At 41.0% G+C, this 23,308-nt stretch overlaps 1 protein-coding gene across 1 annotated transcript in view; it reads left to right on the top strand.

Annotated features, from left to right (window-relative positions):
* The window catches only part of NIBAN1 (niban apoptosis regulator 1), a 96,435-nt gene extending 73,438 nt beyond the window's left edge, over positions 1-22,997 (top strand). Inside the window, exons 6-14 of the mRNA XM_075003182.1 lie at positions 4,045-4,160; positions 7,551-7,655; positions 7,741-7,903; positions 8,955-9,142; positions 10,020-10,181; positions 13,413-13,523; positions 14,776-14,883; positions 17,860-17,971; positions 18,844-22,997. Of these exons, the coding sequence (XP_074859283.1) occupies positions 4,045-4,160; positions 7,551-7,655; positions 7,741-7,903; positions 8,955-9,142; positions 10,020-10,181; positions 13,413-13,523; positions 14,776-14,883; positions 17,860-17,971; positions 18,844-20,243 (2,465 nt within the window). The 3' untranslated portion in view covers positions 20,244-22,997. The remainder of the gene's footprint in view (positions 1-4,044; positions 4,161-7,550; positions 7,656-7,740; positions 7,904-8,954; positions 9,143-10,019; positions 10,182-13,412; positions 13,524-14,775; positions 14,884-17,859; positions 17,972-18,843) is intronic.
* Positions 22,998-23,308: the final 311 nt, after the last annotated feature.

Here is a 23,308-nt window from a genome sequence, read left to right on the forward strand (position 1 = left end):
ATAGCTTTCTTTGACAGGATATCAAGCCTTTTGGATAGGGGAAGGCAGTAGATGTGGTATAATGACTTTAGTAATGCTTTTGATACTGTCTCACATGACTTTCTTGTAAACCCACTAGGGGAATGTGGCATTGATGGAGCTGTTATAAGGTAGGTGTATAACTGGGTTGGAAAACCATTCTCAGAGAGTATTTAGTAGTGGTTCACAATCAAGCTGAAAGGGCATATTGAGTGAAGCACTGCAGGTATCAGTTCTGGGACCAGTTCTGTTCAATATCTTTATCACTGATTTAGACAATGGCATAGAGAGTATATTTATAACGTTTGCAGAGGATACCAAATTGGAGGGGTTGCAAGTGCTCTGGAGGCTAGGATTAAAATTCAGAGTCCTATCTGGAGAAACTCGGGAAATGGTCTGAAGTAAATAGGATGAAGTTCAAAGAGGACATATGCAAAGTACACCACTTCAGAAGGAACAGTCAGTTGCACACACAAAAAATAGGAAATAACTATATAGGAAGAGTACTGCAGAAAGGGATCTAGGGGTCATAGTGGACCACAAGTTAACTATGATATTGCAAAAAAAAGCATACATCATTCTGGGATGTATTGGTAGGCGTGTTGTAATCAAGAAACACGAACTAATTTTTAGCTCTGCTCCGTGTAGATTATTATTGGAGTATTGTATCCAATTCACGGCATCACACTTCAGGAATAAAATGGACAAATTAGAGATTGTCCAGAGGAAAGCAACAAAAATGATTGAAAGTTTAGAAAACATGATGTGGGAGGGATGATTGAAGAAATTGTGTTTGTTTAATTTGTAGAAGAGAAGACTGAGGCAAACATGGTAGCAGTTTTCAAGTACATAAAGGCTTGTTACAAGAAGTAGAGAGAAAAATTATTCACACTAAACTCTGGGGATAGGACAAAAAGCAATAGGTTTAATTTGCAGGAAGGATGGTTTAGGTTATAGTTTAGGAAAAGCTTCCTCACTGTCTAGGTGGTTAAGCACTGGAATAAATTATTAGAGAATTTGTGGAATTCCCATCCTTGTAGATTTTGAAGAGGAGGTTTAAAAAGCACCTTTCAGGAATGGTGAGATAATATTTAGTCCTTCCATGGGTGCTGGAGACGGGACTAGATAATTCCTTTTGGTTCTTACCAGTCCTAAAATTCTATGATTCTGTAATATCTTACATGGTTGGTTAAGAATGACTTACTGCAAATGCTGTAACAGCTTCCCTAACATACGTTTGTTGCTGCAATCAATGGCTATAAGCACATCACTGGTAATAGTTGATGATCATGTTAGTAGGGAAATCCCTGTCATACTATCCAGACGTTCAGGGGAGTGAAGCACACAATGCCCTTTTTGCTATTGGACAGTAGTTCCTGATACCATAAGGGTTTTCCAAGTGTCCTTTTGGCAGATGTAGATATTACTGCCACTGTTTCTCCCACCATCTTTCTAGAGCTTATACTGTAGCCCAGTAGTTTACTTCAGTGCTTTTCTTGCTTTCTCATGGCACATGGTATGACCAAGTCTGAGTCTAATTGACCCTGCTGTTTGCTGCCATTTAGCCTAAGCACACTTGCCTACAGACAAGTGCAGGAGCATGAGCCCCTTGCTGAAATTTTGGGAGTCACACAGTTGCAGCTTCTTTTGGGCTTGATTATGTCTCCATTTCCCATACACTAACCCCTTTTCTGATGGCACCAGTGGGCCACGTACCTCTCTCTCTGACTGTATGTTGCACAATAAAGTACGCACAAGTCCTGGTTCCCCAGTGACTTTCACTTTGAGCCGTCACACTTACGCAAAATGAATGTAAAACTGCACTGAATAAGAACAGTAGAGGTTGCATACAGTTTGCACAGGTGTAAACGACTGAATGAAGTGCAAGGCCCTGCAGAATCAAGCACAGAGGATGCATAATAACACCACCTTTCCCTTTCCTCCATTCAACTTTTCATAAGGCTGGTGCAGAGAGGCTTCTTTACTGCCTGGTACACAAAGTGATTGGGACAGTATTATACTTGTTGCTTTACATATTTTTCCTGGATTATGTAGATGGAATTAAAATCTTTTTTCCACCCTTCCCATCTCCTTCTTTTTCACTGGGGTCAGAGAGACCACTCTTCTCTTGTTAAGTTTGGAAATGACAACTCTAAAATCTGGAGAAGAGTCTCTTAACCACAAGCCTGTCACAGCCACATCATCCAAGTATCATCACTTTGGCTTATCCTTTTTTTCCCCCCTTTTGGTTGGAAATGAGCATAGCTGTTAAAAATGAAAACATGTCAGCCAGAGTCCCAATGCTGCAACAATTACAGTTTCTGACTTCCTCTATCCAGATCCATCCAAAGTATAAGAAGTGGCACAGCGTGGCCTCCTTGTGGTCAAAATGATTATTTTTATATTGAAAAAGGAAAAAAGCTTGTTTTGATCTGACGTGTAATTTTTCAGACAAGAAAATAGAATGAATTGTATGGAAGATATTTTTGCCCTACAGTTTTCATATTGTGGTGTTACAAAAAGTATTATAAGCCATGGTTTTGGAAACAGGGAAATGTTTGGAACTCTGACTGGGACTGTCTTAAAGCTCATGCAGTTAGTTGCAGTCATAATTAGTGGATGACACAGAGATTAACATAGGTCTGGGGAAAGCAGGGCTTTATTACCATTTCTGATACTGACCCTCTGTGTGACCACGGCCAAGTTGCTTAACCTTTCTGGGCCCCAGACTAATTGTAAAAAAGAGATAATACTTCCCTACCATCTCTCAATGGTATTGCAAGGCTTCGCTACTTATAGATGATGCGTGCAGAATTTGCCCTTTTGCAACTCCTGTTACTGTCAGCAAATGGCTTGAATAAGTAATGTCTGCAGAATTGGGCCATTAGTGCTCTGTCCTCTGCCTCGGTTCTCGTACCTGCCAAGGGCTGCCCTGCTGAGGAGTCCCCATGCTGCAGGGGAGCAGTTAGGTTGTACAGTGTTGGCACAGCTGGTTCTGTGTTCTCTGCTCCACATCCTGGTATAGGAGACAGAAGGCTGGCATCTAAAATGTGGGCGTAGTGAAGTGTGTCCCACCAGATTTGCTGACAATGAAGTAATTGAGAACAACCTAGGCCTTATTTGTTATGCCAGGGGCTGTTTCAGGCTGTTTGTGGCCCATAGATATGGAAAGGTGGCTTCAACACCTTTCCAACACCCTTCCCTCAGCTTTGCCGAGTGTGAATGTAACATTTTCTCTTCTGTAGTGGCTTTGATAAATGATCTCAGAGTATTATTATTGTTTGTAAAGCAGTAATGCCGGGGGTTGATGGACCTGTTGTGCCAGAAACTATGAAGACATTACTGTGCATTGCTCTATACGGGCTTGCCAACCCCAGATGGGTTAGAGTTCATGTTAAGTTTAGACTGGCACATGAGGACCTCCCCAGGACTCCTTCTTATGTAGAGGACAGGGAGGCCATGAACTTCAGGTCTAATAGTGGCAATGGACAGTTATATGGCAGGACATGTCTATATATAAAGCATTCATAAAATACATTATTTACAGGCCAGTTGTGTAAGAGTAGACTTTGCATTAGGGACTAGCAAGCAGAGTAATTGCTTGGGGTCCATGGCAGAAGGGCCCTGCAAAGCTATATGGATCATCAGGCTTAGTTTCAGCCTCAGGTGAGAAGATCTCAGGGTCCTGAGTGTCAGCACTGTACAATGAGAATTCAGCTTTCTGCCTGGAGCTCTAGCCAATCTGTTTGACAGCCCCCCTGAACTCTGTTTGTGGTCCCCCCTGTGGCTCTGGATCCCTGATTGATAACCACTGTGCTAGACTTCCAAAGTGTGTTGATTAGTGCATAAGAGCTAACATGATAATGTCACACTTCTAAATTCTAGTCTAGGCAAGGCCTGGAAGGAGACTGTGCCCAGAGCAGTCAGAAATTAGAGCTCGAACAGAAATATATAAAGTAGGATCAGGAAGGATTTTTTTAAAACTCATTACCAGTCAATTATTTTTGTTATTTACTTTTTCTTTAGATTTTCTCAAGCAGACCACATTTGAAGTGCAGGCATTTTTAGAAGCTGTCCAGTTCTTCCGTCAAGAGAAAGGCCATTATGGGTCTTGGAAAATGATAACCGGCAATGAAATTCAGGTAAAATAGAACTTCTCTTTCTCTGTCTGTGGTGGCTTTTGAGGATGGTGAAGGATAGTGAGAAAATGGAAGTTGTTCGAGGGAAACTGTGAGTAAAACATCAAAGATATTCAGATCTATGAGCAGCCACAGATCATGTACACAGAATTTATTCAATGTTCTAAGCTAGGGGTCTCAATCTCCCAGCCCGTGGGCCACCCCTGTATGGGGCAATTCCACAGTCCAAGGTCCTTAGTCTGTTTTAATGCAGGCAAAGACATTATCAACAGAGGTAGTAAATAAGGACTTCAGGGTTTGACTAGTTCCAAAACTTTCTATAGGCCTTTGCATCCATTGGATAATCTACAATTTTATATTAAAAATGTTTTAGTATAAAATCCAGGCAGAAAAGAGAGCACCTGCTCTTCAAAATTATGGTGACATAAATGACTAGCCTAGGAATCAAGAGCCTAAAAGAAATGTTGAGTCTACTGGTTCATGCCAACCACTCCGTTTTCTGTGCAAAGTGTGCACAGAAGAGCAAGGGTTGGAATAAACCCTGTAACCAAGAGAAATAGGGAGCACCAGTTTGGAAGCATGGTCAGCTTCTCAGGAGCCTGAAGTAGTTCTGCTGCATGTGTCCTGGATATTGCAAGTTCCAGGGAAAGATAAAGGTGAGTAGCTGCTGCCTGATGATATCTGGGAAGAAATTCATGTGAAAGACATTATTATTCTCCCCTTTCCAAATACACATTGGGTATGTGCTTGGGAACTGGAACTTAGGTTGTAGTAAAGGGACGTAGTAAGGCCATCACCATTCTGCTGGTGGAGAGGGGGGCTGAGAGAACAGCACAGAGGAGCAGGCAGGGCAACCCCAAGTAAGGTTGTGTAAGGTTGGTAACAGATTTTTGGAAAGCTCCTCAGCCTCTGGGGCTTGAAAGCCTTTTCTTTGCCCCCTTGCGTGCTCCAAACTCTTCCATAGCTGAGGAGAGAATGGAACATCAGCCATCTGCTACTCTTGAAGAGGTTTTTTAGTATGCTTTCCCCCTTCTTAAGAAAGGAGATTGTTGTCTGGGGTGAATAAACTAATAGATGCTGCAGTTACTGTGACAAAAGGCTAAAACAGAGCATTGTATAGCAGAAGCCACAGCACTTAAAAAATAAGGCTAAATTTAGGCTCCTATGTTCATACTTGGGTATCTAGTAGAAATGGCTTGGAACACTGGTCTGAGCTGCACAATGCCAATGAGTTCTCTGGCATTATTCCATATATATTTCAGTATAACTAAGAGATAATCTGGCCCCAGATTACTTTTTCCCTAGAGTTGCTGAGCTTTCAGCAGCTTTTATTAACTTCAGTGCTAGCCATTGTATGTTCATCCCCAGGGAGATCAGGCCACTCATTGGGAAATTGTAGGGGCTTATTGAAGAATTTATGATTCAAGGTTTTGTCCTCAATTATCAGAATAATTCTGATAGCGTGCCTTGGAAAATTGTGGAAGATGGTAGAACCGAAGGAAAATGTATGAGGTTTAAATTCTTAGAATATTTCTCTGGGATGCCATGCTTTCCCCCTCCCAACATACTGGCTATGTCTACACTAGCCAAAAACTTGGAAATGGCCATGCAAATGGCCATTTAGAAGTTTACTAATGAAGCCCTGAAATACATATTCAGCGCCTCATTAGAATGCGGGCGGCCGCGGCACTTTGAAATTGACACGGCTTGCCGCCACGTGGCTCCCTTTCAAAAGAACCCCGGCCACTTTGAAGTCCTCTTATTCCTAAGGACCTGTCTACTTCGAAGTCCCCTTAGGAATAAGGATAATTGGATTAAGGGGACTTCGAAGTAGCTGGGGTCCTTAGGAATAGGGGGACTTTGAAGTAGCCGGGGTCCTTTCGAAAGGGAGCCCCGTCTGGACGAGCTGCATGGCGGTGAGCCGCGTCAATTTCGAAGTGCCGTGGCCGCCTGCATTCTAATGAGGTGCTGAATATGTATTTCAGCATTTCATTAGTAAACTTTGAAATGGCCATTTGCATGGCCATTTCCAAGTTTTTGGCTAGTGTAGACACGGCCACTATGTAAACCCCAAGGGGAGTTGGTCAACCAGAGCTCTGCTTTGAAAACCTCCCCCAATTTAAGCCCTGTATAAAACTGTTATTCACTCTCAAACTTAGTGTCAGGAGTTAAGATTCCCATATATCAATTAATAGGAAATACTTTTGTATTAATTCATTCCAAGATTAGACTGAGTTTGTGGATTCTGCTTCTGTTTACATCCTACTCACATACAAGTTCTTCCTCCATTTTGATTTACTGAGATAATGCTCACCAAAAACAGTCTTTGGATCCTCCACACTGGTGTATTTATATCTTCTTTTGTTGGGCCCAGCAGCCCTCAGAAAAATTCTTTTGGAAAGCTGTAGAATAGGCTCTCCCCGCACCAAGGGCTCCCTCTAGGATAGCTAACCGTGGCAGAGAATTCAAACAGCTTGTGACAAAGTCAGCAAGAAAAACAAGGCTTCCACTCTGAACCTGTATCAAAATTCACCACTTTCGTCTTGTAAATATTTTAGTACAAATCTTCAGCTGGCGTAAATCACAGTAGCTCCAGTTATTTTCCCCAGCAGAGGATCCAGTCTGTTATCTTCAAAGCCAAGTAGTAAGTTTAGGAAAGAGAATCATAATCTGTAGTATCTTAATTGGTCCATTTCTTGTCTTTTACTGCAGCCAATAGCAAATGTGCCAGAGGAAAGCATAAAGTCCCCCTCTCCTCTGCCCCTCCCCCACCAATGTAATGGAAGTACCAAACATCATCTCTCAATTTGAATGCAATCAATTAATCTTCACACTGGATGTGTCCACACTAGCAAGTCCATTCAGAAAATCAGACCCTCTTCTGAAAGAACAAGCTGTGCATCCATACACAACATGTGATCTTTCAAATTCCTTTCGAAAGAATGTGGTGCTTCTTCCAGAGACCATCTTCGTTTCCCAAATGAGGAAGAGCACCTTTTTCTGAAAGATTCTTTTGGAAGAATCATGTGTAGACATTCTGGGGGCCTTTTGTTCGAAAGAGTGGCCCTCATGGTGCTGGATTTTTCAGTCCCTGGCCTGTTCTTTTGAAACGTGTGGACTTTCTCTTTCGGCAGAGCAGAATGCTCTTTCGATCTGCGTTTTTGTGTGTCGACGTGCTCTTTTGAAAGAAGATCTTCCAGAATACCATCTTTTGAAAGATCACTGTAGTGTAGATGCGACCACTGTGAAAACTGTATTGGAAGAAGATATCTTGGCTATCTTAGATAGCAAAACAGTTTGAGGCAAGCCACATTTGAAAATGTAGCGCAAGTGCTCTGTGTTCAGAAGGGTGAGGAATGAAAATGTCATTCAGTTTTTTTTTTAACGTTATAGATCTTGAGCAACCTTGTGATGGAGGAGCTCCTTCCTAATCTTCAGACCACGATCCTGCCTAAAATGAAAGGAAAGAGGAATGATAGGAAGAGGGCTTGGTTTGCAGTAAGTACTGACTTTTGCACAATGCGTATCCCAAATACCGATTGTCCAGTGTGGTAATCCACGTATGCTTTGATTTCGTTTTTAGATTGTAGAAGAAACATACAATCTGGTCCAGGAGCAGGTTTCAGAAGGATTAAAGACCCTGAAGGAAGAATGTAAAGAGCTTACAAAGAATCTAGAAGGAACCATTCGCTCAGACATGGATCAGATTTTGAATTCAAAGAACTATTTAACTGGGAAAATCAAAGGTTAGTGTGAGTTAAACAAACTCTCTCCCTATGTTCACTGTTCTGAAGCTGTTGTTCAGAATTACCCTTTGTCCTTAGGTGTTTGAATTATCAATTGGTTTGGATGCACGATTTAAGACTCGGATTTACAGATGGTGTGGAGCAGCACCTGCAGCTTCCGCAGTCTCCAATGGGAATTATGAATGCTTAGCCCTTCTTGATATCAGGGCCCACATAGTTCAAACTGGATTCCTGGAATTGAAGGCAACCAAAATCACCAGCCACATGTGAAAATTTTTATTCAAATGGCTAGTTCTGCTTTCAGTTTCACCTGCACAACATTATACAATGAAGATAATAGGTTACATGAGTACAACTGAAAGCAGTATATGGCCTACATGCTCACAATGGAACTTTTGAATAATGATAAATGATTAATTGATAAATGTCTGAAGTGCTGAAGTATATGTAAATGGCTTTTTGAATTATTTAAAACCCTCATGAAATAATTATAGGGTTATAAAGAATATGTAAATTAACATAACGAGTATATAAAATAGTCACTTGTGCAGCTTAAGCACTTTCAAAAAACAATATCTGACAAGAAAGAGTTGAAGATTTACGCAATTATTTAGAAAAACCTCCTTAAGAGCATGTCTGTTCAGGACACTAAATACTCTCATGATAGGGAGTATGAGCTGTTTTCCTTGACATGTAAAGCTCCCCATTCAACTAATAAGTAATAGGTCACAATGACTATGCTATTTACAAACATCCCATTGCTTGCCAGTACTTGCCTATGTTTCTTCTTCTTCTTCACCTACAATGAATCCAATCCACTAAAATTTGGCAGGAAAAACTACAGGAAAATGTCTTTAAATTGTCATTTAAACACCACACACTTTTCCCAAACATGTCTGTCTGATTGGATGAGGAGGGCAAGTTTCACAAATGACTCTGGGAAAAGTATTCTGATAGAATTCATTCTGTACTCTGTATCGCTTTCAGCTGGGTTCTTCAGTCTACCACCGGGTGGCCTAAAACATATCTATCTTATTGTTTAATACCCCAGCAACAGTCTCTGAGCCTGCTGAGAAGTGCTGCATAGAGAATATCCAGCCATTTTTGCCTTCCATACTAGAAGAGCTCATGGGCCCAGTGAGCTCTGGATTCAGTGAAGTTCGTTCGCTCTTTGAAAAAGAAGTTAATGAGATCAGCCTGAACTTTCAGAAGACAAATGATGCCACAAAGCTGAAGGAAGTAAGAAGAGAAGTCTGGGTCCTTTTTTGTACAGTAAACCCTTGAAATGCGAGATTTCGAGTTGTGCTTAACTCGCATTAATGTGAGTTAGGGGGAACTCAAAATCTGGCTCCCCTGGCCCTGGTTAACAGCCCTACAGCCCCACTTTAGCCCCTACCCTACCCTGCACGGCACCGGTTCTAACACCCTCCCCCCCGGCCCAGCTCACTACCCAAACATGTGGCTCCAGCTCAACCCCCCCACCCCAGCTCAAGCCCCCCTACCCCAGTGGCCCAGCTCTGGCTCACCATGCCCACGTGCGGTTCCAGCTCAACCCCCAGCCCCAGTTCAGTCCGCTCCCTCCAGTGTGGCTCTGGCTCAACTCTACCCCCCACCATCCCGTGCAGCCCTAACCCACCCCTGGCTTATGCCCTCTGCCCCTTCCCACAGCCCCAGCCCACCACCAGGCTTAACCCTCCCCAACCCCAGGACTTACCTTTCAGAAGGAGCTCCAGGTGCATCTGCTGCTTCCCCAGCTGCAGAATGTGCATTCCGTGGGGAAAATAGCCACTCCCAATTTACGCGAAATTCGAGTTACGCAAGGGTGCATGGGAACACAACCCTCATGTAACTTGAGGGACTATTGTACTTCCACATGTAATAACAATTCTCTATATGAGTCTTAACCGACAGTAACTAAATTGACTCTGCAGACCTAACAGATATAAATGCTTGTTTTTCTCAATTAAATAGTCATCTGATTTCAGTGACACACAGTGTGTGCAATAGGTTGAGTAATGAACTGCCAGAATCAGTTGCCTGACCATTGGTAAACAAGTGTGATAAGAATCCATCTCAGCTTGTTTTCTTTGTAATTTTTTCCCCTACTGGGATGCAGCATTTGGACCAGCTGATGCATTTGCCTTTCAACTCTGTGAAGATGGAACCTTGTTATCTCAAAGTCAATCTCCTCCAGGAACAACTCCAGGACCTCAAGAGCCGCTTCAAATTCTACCATATTGATTCTGTGGTTCAGAGGACACAGAACTTCATGCAGGAGGTACTGTAAGATCCACTTTTCCACTAGCGAAGAACAGGGTGGTTAGCTTTGCCCATCTGCTCTACTTTGAAGTAGTCTTGATAAGGAATTATGCACATGTACCGAATAGTGAATAGACTAAAATGAAAATAGAGATGACAAAATCCAGGAATATTACAGCTGACAGGGGCGAATCATCTTTAAATTCGTGTTTATTCTTTTCAAAGGCACAGTGGTGAAATCCTAGTGTCTTAGCCTCTTAGGGCAAATTTCAGAGTGCTCTCAGCCTGGCCTCTAATTAGTGCACTAAAAATACTGTTGGCACACACAAATCAGGTGTTGAAGAGTCTGCCTCATTTAGATACTCAAGTGCTGTCTTTTATGAAGTATCGTAAATGTATTTGTGCAAGGGAATTGGGCTGGGTACTCCTTTACATTTCTCGTCCCTCCTGGTAGGTACTAAGGCATTTCATTAGAAATATGGACAGTTACTTCTCTGCTAATTTTGTCTTGGGGTTTGTTTAGAGCTAAGGTTCAGATAGTTTGCCACTGTGATTCTAGCTCCCATAAAGAGGGCTGAACTGCCTGCATGATTTTGAATCAGACAGGAATCCCACCCTCCTCCTTCCACAATGTTTTGTCAGGGACATTTGGATTGTTTTACTTGTTCAGGAGCACTGAATAGAGATCACCTGTTTGGATCAAGTAGGCATGTGACACACAGACGTTTTGTGATTACCAGAGTACAGGACAGAGTAGGCTTTCATAGGATTGTGCTGTCTTTTGAATTTCCCGTAAAGTAGCTAACAAAGTATATAACCTATTCAGCAGGGCTCTATAAGCAGTATAATAGGTGCAGTGCTATGTAGTGGAGCTCACAAGGCACCTTTTGTGTGACACAGCTATGTTCTTTTGGGACTACAAGGCTCGGTCTATACTTGCCCCCAGCTTTGAAGGGGGCATACTAATCAAGGCAATGGGAGATTACTAATGAAGGCTAATTCGAAGTTGCTGCAGGGGAGAATTAGCCTAATGAAGTGCTGTGTATTCACCACAGCACTTTATTAGTAATCTCCTATCGCCCTGATTTACATGCCCCCTTCGAAGCTGGGGACAAGTGTAGACAAGCCCCAACTGTAGTAGAGCTAATGAGGTTTGGTGCGTGACTTAGTTAGTGCTGTTGGTAGCTACAGTAAACTCTTTCATATCTGGCAGCCCCAGGACCAGGAGGTTGCTGGATATTCCAATATTCTGGATAATAGAGAAGTATAACTAGCAATGCATAACACTAAAGGAACACAAAATTAGGTATTAGGAAACAAACAAAAATGTACGCAGCGTACTTTATTTACCACCAACAGTAGCACTGTACACTGCAAACTTATACTGTATTTGCTTTATTTATTTGTATTTACTTTTACTATACTCTACTTATGGAAAATGTATTCAAAATTTACTTATGGTTAAAATGCCGGTTATTTGAGAGTTCCCAGTGATAGAATGCTGGTTAAGACAGAGTTTACTGTCTGTGGATACATATGACATATGTCTGTTCCCCCCCATCCCCTGCTTTAGTATCCTAGAAACTACTTCAACTACAGCTCTGCTTGTATATTGCACTTTCTTCCCTAGGGTTTATTGTTCATGCACTTAGTTTACAACAACATTGTTGGTTTCTTCTGCTTTTCCCTATCTGAAATTAGAAAGCCAAATTCATACCCATCATGAGCAAGTCCAACTCCAGCACATCTTCTTCCTCACATAGCTTCACTGCATTTTCTCCCAAATATTGTTTTTGGTGAGACCATAATCTTTGTCAAAGTAGCCAGCTGTGATACCACAGAAGATTATGATAGCTCTTAGATACCATCGATGCCTTTAGGAAAACCTAAAACAGCCAAGTAATTTTTGAGACACAAAATTTGGTTTTCTCTCCCATGTTTTGAGCAGGAAATGCCCTTAACTCCTGTTCAGGCAGAACATCTATCAAGGGCGGGGTTTCATAATGTAATAGGAGAAAGAAAAGAGATATAAAAAATATACAAGCAAAAGCCAATGTATAGACTGAAGAGAACGTTTTGGCAGAGAGGAAAATCCTTAGACTGTTACATGGATATCTGTACACTGGTCTGAAAGTTCACATGTGAAGCAGAGAACATATGGAGCCGTGGGCTGTTTTCCTTTAAAAATGATACTGAAAACATAAAGTACATATAATGTCCTTGTGCAAAATTGTTGTTAATGAAACTTCTCCCTATTACATTAATTTTAATGAGTTACATGATGTTGTGATAGCTTCTCAAGCCTGAAAACAGAGAATTCTTAATCTACTTTAATGGTCATCATTTGTTGTCTACACCCATCTTGGATGTTGAAATTAGACCAGGTCTACATTAGAAACTTTTGCTAATATGGTACAGATGGCTGGGAGGGGTATGATTTTATGTTACTGTTACTAATATAAGTCTGCACTAGGAAGGCTTCCCACTAAAGCTATACCCAGATTTAAAAAAAACGCAGTCTTGTAGCACTTTAAAGACTAACAAAATGATTTGTGAGGTGATGAGCTTTTATGGGACAGACCCACTTCTTCAGATCTGGAAATTCTGAATTCTGATCAGTTTCCAGATCTGAAGAAGTGGGTCTGTCCACAAAAGCTCATCACCTCATAAGTCATTTTATTAGTCTTTAAAATGCTACAAGACTGCTGTTTTGTTTTGTGAAGATACAGACTAACACCGCTACCTCTGACTATTTCTATATAGTTCTTCTGGAAAATCTTTTCTGGTTTAGACCTATCTTTAGACCAGAAATAGAAACTGAAATAGTAAGTTCCATTTTCTTATTCATTTGCATTAGTACAAATTTGTGTTCTTTTGCTTTTTCAGTCTCCAAAGAGCCTTCAGATACAATCTTAATTCCATTTTTCCACTGACATTTTAAAACTTTTTTCAAGTCCTGAAAACATTTTAAGGCTTGTACTCTTCACCCGAATCCCAGCTCCACCTCACAAAAACACTTTAAAAACAATTACATTTACAATGTCTATTTGTGTCTGGAAGAACTTGTAACTAGTGTAATGTTGTATTTTTGAAGTCTGTCTTAAAGTGTTAGAGATCATTAAAAGCATGTGAGCTTGCTCACTTTGAAGTCATGGAAATTTTGCCATTAAATTCTGCAGGAATGAGTCTGACAATAAGTAAGGCAGTCTCAGTCCTTTGTCTTTATCACATTTATCACATTTATTTCTAGCTTATGGAAAATGCAGTGTATACTTTTGAGCAACTTCTTTGTCTGAGCAACCAAGGAGATACAGTGAACATTTCAACTGCCATTGAAAAAGTTAAACTGCGAGTTTTAAAGGTAAAAAATATCTGACACTTAACTGTACCAGAAAACTAGGGGATCATCTTAGGTGTCTTTTTGTAATAAATTGAAGCCATGTTTTATATCCAGTATTTTAATAATGAGAAGAAATGTGTCATGCCGTACAATGGGAAATATCTCAATGCATCCACTTGTTTTCACTGACTGGAATAATTGGCCGGATTCTTAATTGCCTTGCACCTTATCCATCCCTGTGCAAAATGGGTGTAAAATGATGTTGGTGGGTGGAGAATGCTAATTTGGTAGCATTTTGCAAAAATTCAGATGGTTACTCCAGGTGCAATGCAGTGGAGAATTAGGTCGTCCCTATATGGTATGAGGACTTCAAATTATAACAGTTTTTCATACTCTTCTACTCAGATCATTGGACCATGATTTTCTCTAACCTCATGGTATTCAAGTAGCTATGGAGAAACCATATGTATAAAATTTGGCCCAAACTTAAACATTTTTGAAGTTTAAAATAATTTGGGTGACATTTGAAAACATATTTATGGTACACTTCATTTGCATGCAGCACTTCACTTTTAGGGACACATCCTTAATAGGAGTAAATTTACATTTACTTCAGTATAGTTGTAACAGTTTGTACCCACAGAGGATCTGCCCACAAAATTCTAACTTGCCCCAGAAGTAGAAGTGTTGACATACAATGAGTGGGGCAGTTCTTGTGACGTTTCTAGCCAAGAGAGAAGCAGAAGTACAAGAAATCATGCATAAGAACCTGTTCCTATGAGATTTTGTAGGGTGTGTCTACACTAGGAACTAACTTCCAAGTTAGGCGCTGCATCAAAGTAGCCAGCAGAGAGTCCACACACATTTTTCTTCACTTCAAAGTTAACTTTGAAGTAGGGAGCCCAACTTTGAAGTGTGTAGATGCTCAACTTCGAAGTTATTTGTGTAGTGTAGACACAGCCACAGTGATTGATGAAGTTGGATGAACATTCAAATTTTTGAGTGCTTACCTGAATTCTCGTAGGTTTTAAGGCCAGAAGGGACCATCATGATCATCTAGTCCAGGCTCTCGCAAATCTTAGGCAACAGAGCCTGACCCACCCTCCGTTAATAGGCCCATAGCCTCTGGCAAAAATTACTGAAGTCCTCAACTCTTGATTTAAAGATAGCAGTTCATGTACTTTGGACTGCTGATAAGCAGAAACAGGCCAACAGGCACAAACTACTTGCATGAATGGCTAATTGTTCTGACTGTGTTTTTTACTTCTGACAGCAATATGATTATGACAGCAGTACCATACGGAAGAAAATATTTCAGGAAGCATTGATACAGATCACGTTGCCCACAATGCAGAAGACACTGGCTTCAGCTTGCAAACCAGTAGGTAACTTTATGGATCCACACTGAAAAAAGTGAGAGGGAAGGCTGAATTAACACATTGATGGCTATATCCTAAGCCACCTAATGTAAATTAGCTGCAGGGGGTCATGTAAGGTTGCTGGTCATATGGCTAAAATGATCCTGAGAATGCTCAGTTTGGTGCATCAGCAGTGATGGAAGTAGAAAGGATGTAGATCTGATTTGGGGTGGGGAGAGAATTCAGATAAATAAGTTACCTTTGAAAATCTTCCGGTGGTCCTGTGCTATTCCCAGTCACGTCTCTTCTGTGTATCGTGGAAGGTTGCAGTAACCCTCATACAACTCCGGCAGTTTATGGAGAGACAGGAGGGGACCGGGGTCTTTGGGTATTTTTTGTTTTTGGTGGGGAGACATTGCTAACTTCTTGGAGGTTTAATGGTGGAGCAGTCTCTGGAGGGAGATCCTCCCTCAGAAAATCTAATTACCAGGTGAGAGCAGATATGAGATGCCATCAAACCGACCTTCTCTCTCTGGCTGACAGCTAAGTTTCTAAGCTCTGAGCCTGCCATGGGCAGTGGGTATAAAAGGCAAGGGAAGGCAACAACTTTCCAACTGCCAGCCCTTGCCCCCTTGCAGTGCATCTGTCCCAGGGCTGTCTAGGATTCAGCCCCAGCAATCTGGGGGCTGAGGAGTCTGGGCCAGGCATGACCTGCCCTTCCTCTCCCACATGTTCTGGCAGGGGTCAGGGAAGGCTGTAGCCCCACACTGCCTGCTCTCTCCTCCATGTTCTGGCTGAGTCTGGGGAAGACTGGGGCTGCACACTGCTCACTCTCCCTCTTGGTCCCACCATGCTCCAGCTGGGACCAGGGAAGGTTGGGGCCAAGTGCGCCCACGCCCCACGCCGTGCTGTCGAGTTGAGAGGGAGTGGAGGCATGGGCTGTGCATTGCCCTCTGGAGGAGGGGTAGCCTGCCCCTAGAGTGGCAGAGGAACACTAAGCTCCCATGGGCCCATAATTGACAGAGTCAAGGCTGGGCACTTTCCTCCCCCAGCACAACATTCACGCACAACCATGGAACCCATACTTCCATCTACAAGTTGCACAGCCCCTCTGGGAGACACTGCGTTGAAAGTCTGTTCCTTGCACTCGGACACTAGAGGAGCAGTGTGCATGCTCATTTTTTTCCCTGCTAATGATCCCAAACACTAATTGCCATGTAGAGAAAGGGAAAGGGAAGGGGCTGAGTAGACATGTGACTACTGTGGGCTTGTCTTCCTTAGACTTTTGAATCACATGTTAATTGATTGCCACTTAACAAGGGGTGCTGAGAACCTTTGCAAAATGTACTGTAAGCACACCTCTCATAGTTGTTCCAGTCCAGTGGTTCCCAACCTTTTCAGCAACCCAGCACACTTCCATGAGACAAACAATTCCAGTGCACGCTCACTTTTTTCAGCTAAATGGATTGCTCGTAAACGTCACGTTTACGTACATTTACTATGGTTACAGTCTTACTAGAGAGGTTTGCAACATAGCAGTGCGCACAACCAGCTAAACAAACATCACATGCATTGAAGTTTCAAATCCACCACAGAAAACACTGTCTTCGACAGGTTGAAAAGCAGGCAGGCAAGTGAATGCGCACCTTGCGAGAGAGGTTGAGTGATTGTGTGACAGTTCTCACAGCACACCAGTGTGTTGCGGCACACTGCTTGAAAAACATTGCTCCAGGCTACCCATCTTTTGCTGGTTATCCAAAAAGTAAATAAACATGAAACAAACATATCTCATTAGTCTTTTTTGCTTAATGTGTTCATAATTAATTAACATGAGATACAAAACTGTAATGCAAACATAAGCAAGTGTGGCTGTCTCAGATTTCTTTTCCTCACTTCCCAGCCCCCTAAATAAATACAAAATCTTCCTCTCTGATTTGATTGGGAGCCCAGGTCAGCTGTGTGTTTCCCATGTTTTGCACCACAGAATTGCCTGGGACCTTGAGTGAATAGTTTGGAATGGCCAACAGTCAGAATTGTTCTTCCAGCAAAAGGAATAAGAAGAAATTGATTTAGAGCTCTTTAGAATACTGAGATCTAGCGACACTGATGGCATGGCTAGAATTATGTATCTGGGATCGTCTTTCTACCCTACTGTAGGTGTACCCTCAGTCACTTCCTCATCAGCTGCATGACAGGAGAGGGATCACTTGATGATGACCTGTTCTGTTCACTCTCTCTGAGGCATCTGGCATTGGTCGCTGCTGAAAGATAGGAAACTGGCCTAGATGGAATTTTGGTCTGACCCCGTGTGGCCATTCTTATGCTACATTACTTAGAATATAAAAAATATTTATTTAAAGCGCTTAAGGCAATGCAGTATAAAGAATACTAGTAAATGTGAAACATTGGCTACGTCTACACTAGCCAAAAACTTCGAAATGGCCATGCAAATGGCCATTTCGAAGTTTACTAATGAAGTGCTGAAATACATATCCAGCACCTCATTAGCATGCGGGTGGCCTCAGCACTTCGAAATTGACGCAGCTTGCCGCCACGCGGCTCGTCCAGACGGCGCTCCTTTTTGAAAGGACCCTGGCTACTTCAAAGTCCCCTTATTCCCATCTGCTCAGAGGAATAAGGGGACTTCGAAGTAGCGGGGTCCTTTCGAAAAGGAGCCCATCTGGATGAGCCACACGGCGGCGAGCCGTGTCAATTTCGAAGTGCCGCGGCCGCCCGCATGCTAATGAGGTGCTGAATATGTATTTCAGTGCTTCATTAGTAAACTTCGAAATAGCCATTTGCATGGCAATTTCGAAGTTTCTGGCTAGTGTAGACACTGCCATTGTGAACATAAGCAGCTCATTTAAATCTAGAAAGATGTCATGGAAAGCTCTCTCACATGGGAGTGGGGCAGAGATCTTTTCTGAGTAGATAAATCGTTGGGGACCCCAGATGGTCACATTTTTATACGTTTATGCCTTCTTTGTGTCTCTGCACAGGAATTGCAGAAATATGAACAGTACATCTTTGCCGATTACACCAGAGTGATACAAGTAGAGAATGTTTATGAAGCAATTTTATTTCAGACATTGCTTGATGAAACTCTGAAAGGTAGGAATGCTTCTGAGGCAATAGTAACAATGGTTAGTAGGTGGGTCTATGAGCTCTTATTTCAGAGCTAGTGATCTGCGCTGCCTTATTCAGATCCAGGTCCCAATTTCCCCAGAAGTAGGAAATGTGAAGGATTTCAGAGTTTTGATTCATCCCACTAAAAAGCTGGGGAAAGCCATGAAGTTCAGATTCAGGTCTGAATTTCCCCAAAGCTTGGGATATTGAGATCCATAGTATGGTACAAGTCTCCTTGTCATGCAAATCATGTCACTTCCAGTATACCTTGATTCCACTGGTCCAAGAAGCAAAGCTGCTCTCAAATCTCTGACCTTTCAAAGAATTGCTTACATCTCATGGAATCCAGACTGAATTTCTCAGACTCTTGACCGAAATGCAATTGTTAGTAGGTCACAGTACAAAAAAACCTGTCTCCATAGATCTATGTCTGGGGGCATCTGAGAATGAAAAAGTTCTCAATAATATCTTAAGTGACAGTAGGGAAGCTGTATTACTGTTTGTATTCCATAACTTTAAAATTGTTTTTTGGTTGTGCTTCTGGCTCAAAATTGACGTATTGCCATTAAAAAAACGGAATATAAATGTTTATGACATTCAGTTAAAATAGTCGTCTAGTTCTAGATTTAAACATTCACCTCTAGTAGTGTGAACCCACCACACCTAGTAGTAGTCTGTTAGTGCATGATAAATGGAAATGATAGCTTATTTTTAACATTCCATTTTCCAAGTGAAATGAAAAGGCATAAATAATTAAAATAAGTTCTTGTTAACTAATAATAATAATTGTATTCTGAGTGTTCTTAAAATGTCAGTTTTTTCAGATCCATTTGATTGATCTCTTTTGTCCCACTTAGTAATAAAAGAAGCTGCCATTCTGAAGAAACACAACCTTTTTGAGGACAATATAACCTTGCCTTATGAAAGTGTGTCCAGTTTAACGGACCTGAAGACACCTTCAGGATCCACACAAGCAAGTCCTGCTAAGCAGCTGTCCACTGTGTTAACAGAAACATCAGATAGTGAAAGGCAAAGTAATGAACTGCTTGTTGTGTCAGAAAAAATGGCCCAAGAGAAGTGTCATGAGGCTAGAAAGCCATCAGACAACGAAGAAGCAGTGTTGGTCAATGTTTCTAGCATTCCTACAATTAGCAGTGAAAAAGTGATCATTACAGACATTCCTGACAAACTGGAATCCCATCCCTTTATTGCTGAGGAAGAAAAGGCTGTGGACGAAGTAACCTCCCAGAATGAAACAGCAGTGGAGATAGGTTTTAGAGAGAATACAGACAACGAAAGTAAGGTACAAAAAGAGGCTGTGGAGGAAAAGATAACTTCCCAGAATGAAAATCCAGTGGAGTCAGAGTTTGAAGGGAACAGTGAAAAAGAAAATAAGGTACAAGAAGAGGAGAGAAGTCTGACAGCCCCTGATACTGTGAATGAGATCAGAAGCTTGCTGATGATGACAATTGAATTACCAGCAGTTGCTCTATCTGAGAACAAAAAGGAAGTGGTAAATGAATGTGAAATTTTGAAGGGGCAGGAACATGGGGAAGAGAGTGATGAAAACAGCAAAACTAAGCCAGCAACAGGCCAAACAGACCACGTTGTGACTAAAGAAGTGGAACATTCTGAGCTCAGGGTGGAGCAGCCACTTCCATGCAATTTTGGTACAGGTGATATGAATTTAAGGATCATTTCAGAAGCAGACAACAATGAAACTCAAGCAGAATGTTTGGAGATCTCTAAAGAACTGGATGTGCCTCAAGAGTCAAAAGCAGAAATAGAGACTAACCAAAGTGTCTGGTATGCTGGTCTGGAAAGCTGCAAAGGTCTTCATGACAAATCACAACCAGAGGTACTCACTGAAAGCATAGCTGGAGACAGATCTGATCTGGAGGAAGGGGGTGAAGGTCACATTCATGTTACTCCAATGGGAACAGAGGCTGAGAGCTTTCTTGGGTGTTCTGCTGAAAGCCCTGATGTACCCCAAGTACCCATTTTGAATACTGAAAACTTAAAAATAGAAACAACAGATGGTTTTCAGGTTTCACCAGTACTAGAGGAAGATGAGGTTAGCCCAGCAGCAGCTGCAGTGGATATTAAAGCTGAAAGCTTTACTGTTACCGCAAGTGATGAGTGTCAGCCAGCAGGTGCACCGTCTCTAAATGCTGAAATCACAAGGTCAACACGAAGCGAAACCATCATCCAAGAAAACAGCGAAGAGAGTTGTACAGAGCAACATTCTGAAGAGTAAAAAGCATTCTTCACAAACATGCAGCCCAGTCCTGCAGTGGTTATTCCAGTAGTCCTGTGGCAGTCAGGAATGTTCACACGAGTAAAGAATGCAAGAATGGGCCTGTCTGTAGTGTAGCCAATCCCTGCAGTTTTGTCACAAATTTTAGAGTAGTGGGAAGATTGTGTTACAGGCCCAGATTCTGGATTCTCGCTTTTTTTTTTTTAAGTAAATTTCTAGCCTTCATTGTGGGAAAAGCATAAAGGCATGAACCACTTAATGCTTGAACATCTTAAGGCAAATAAAAAGACCCAAAAATCTATTATTTTTAAATCTCATGAATTTTAAGCCAACCTTAAGGGTTTTTTTGGAGGGAAGGGGACTGACCCATGTTTTTTGGGTGTTTGGGATTGGCAATATTACAACAGTTTTTTAGCTGAAGTTAGTCAATCAAAATGATATTACATGAATTCATTTAGGATCTTCATGAAGTGTATTATAAGGAAAACATTTAAGTCTCCCAAGTAGCTAATTGGGAAACAAATAATTAGTAGGTTATTTGGTAGCCACATTGCATGTCAACTTTGAACTTTGCAAGCTGACTGATTACTTAAATATTTTAAAGTTTTGATAGAGATTAAGACAATCAATTGTTCTGATTTTTTTGCTATATTTAAAACTGGGAAAACACTGGGAGCAGGTTTCTCAATCCCACTCTGCACTTCTAGTTTACACAGCCTTCCAGAGCACTTTACAGCTATTTTCTGTCTTCTTGAGTAGTTATTATAAAACCAGCTAACATAATTATGTGGCCCCTACCTGCTGCACTGGCTAGTATATAGTACGTTCACCCACAATTCAAAATACTAAGAGGTTTGTCATGCAGTCCTGCAGCACACACTCCCACTGACTTCAATAAGAGTTACACATATGAAAAAAGCTGCCGTACGAGGTAAAACTATTTTACAAAATCAGGAGTGCATGGAAAATCAGAATGAAGTATGAAATGTACCATATACCATAACCATACCATTTACTCTCCAATTTCTTGATGCAGTGGAAGGGAAAGTAATTAAGGAATAATTGTCTTAGGTTTAGGGAGACAAATTGGTCATATTTTCAAAAGTAGCTTCAAAAATCGGCAATGCTTTTTCATGTCCAAGATTAATACCAACATGGCAAATTGTGGTCCACATACAAATTGTGTTTATGAATAATTTGCACACATGGATTGGATTTTCTCGCCACAAAAAATCTTAGAAGTGAAAAATGGAGATTTAATAAATTGAGCGTTAAAACTGTATCTGCAGTGTTAGAAATTGGTTTGAGACACCTTAAAAGTTTGGTCCAGGGAATAAGTACAATTCAGCATAGTTTTGCAAAATTGGACCCATAAGGAATAATACTAGAAAATAACATCCTCTTCAAGAGACAACAAAGATCTGACAGCATAGCCTCTGTTTTCTTATTTAACTGGAGGAAATTTTGTAAGGTCCTTTAGCATGAGATAATGAAACTGTTATACAATACTAATAGAGAAGGGACATTATCTGAACAGACAGACATTATTTGGAAATGCAGTGATATTGGTTAACTTGATCAAGTAGAAGATTAATAGTGTGAAATAAATGCTACTATAAGATGCATTTGTGTAGAATAATTATAGGAATGTAGTCACATGCAAGATTTTTTTTGTGGGATTAGTTAGATCTAATTTTTGTTAGATGCAGAAATATTCATACTAGCGTCTCTCACAAGCAATTGCCAACTGTCTGTCTTGTAGATCATTCCAGATTTCTTAGTCATACTGAACATGGAGCGATTTCAACTATGCTTGATAATTAATCTGTGCATGTCCCCTTTAACAATTTCTTTGGTGGTATGCATTATTTCCAATATGGAATTCTGTGCGACAGAACAATAGCAGAATGATATCAGTTATCTCCTATATGCAGGACTGCATGTTATAACTAAAGCTATTTAGAAATGAAATTCTTTTCATGTACTTTCTATGTGTGCAGAACAAAATAGAATTAAGCATAAATGTTCTCCTCCAAAGGAGGAGCTTAGATTTGGGGTCATACTTCTCTGTACATATTTGGTAATTCAGGTGGTGACTACAAATGTTTAGTGTATTTGGGTTTTTTATAAGTAGAATGGAGAAGAACTGAGAAGATTCATTTTATTATCTTTTGTTTTACTGTTTTGAACTGAAGTTATTAATTTCAGTAGGTGTTTTGTTTTGTGTTTTTATTTACACTTTTCTTCTTTCCTGCATACCAAGATTAAGGATAAACTGTTGCATACCCCAGCTCAGTGTAGTCTTGGAACATTAAATGTATTTGCTTTATTCTGAGTGGAGAAGCACAAAGTAGAACGTGGTGTCAAGTGTCTGACCCCTGTAATTCCATCATTGCACGGTTACTTTGGACCTTTGATCTTCAGAAATCACTTAGGGATGAGTTATTGTTTTTGTGGTTTTCTTAGCATTTCCAGCAACATTATCCAGACTGAATTTCCTTAAAGTACTGATAATAAGATTAATTCCTTTCCTTCATAAAAGTTGGGGGTGTAAGAATGAATTGATTAAATATTCTAAAGTGCTTTCTTGGGGAAAAAAGCCATATATCTTTTGTTGTCATTATTATTATTATTATTATTTTATTATTATTTCACATGGCTACCAACTTGACTAGACAAAACAAGAAACACATAACTTGCTTATAACTTTGTAACTTTGTAAAGTGCGTATAACTAAATAAAATATGGTCATCCCTTTCATTGCTGGAAGTCAGAGGTGGGTTTTTAAAGTGAATTTGATTCTTTTGAGAAATACCAGATGTAGTTCACTTCTCATTCATGCTGATCCATATTTTTCTCCAAGAGGTCACTAAAGAACACTAGAATCAGTAGAACAGCAGTAGATCATAGAATCATAGAAGAGTAGGACTGGAAGGGACCTTGAGAGGCCATCGAGTCCAGCCCCCTGCCCTCATGGCAGGACCAAGCACCCTCTAGACCATCCCTGAAAGCCATCTATCCAACCCCTTAGCTCTTAGATCCAACCCCTTAGATCTTAGCTCTGA

The sequence above is a fragment of the Carettochelys insculpta genome, chromosome 9 (assembly GCF_033958435.1).
Source record: "Carettochelys insculpta isolate YL-2023 chromosome 9, ASM3395843v1, whole genome shotgun sequence".
Lineage (NCBI taxonomy): Eukaryota > Metazoa > Chordata > Testudines > Carettochelyidae > Carettochelys > Carettochelys insculpta.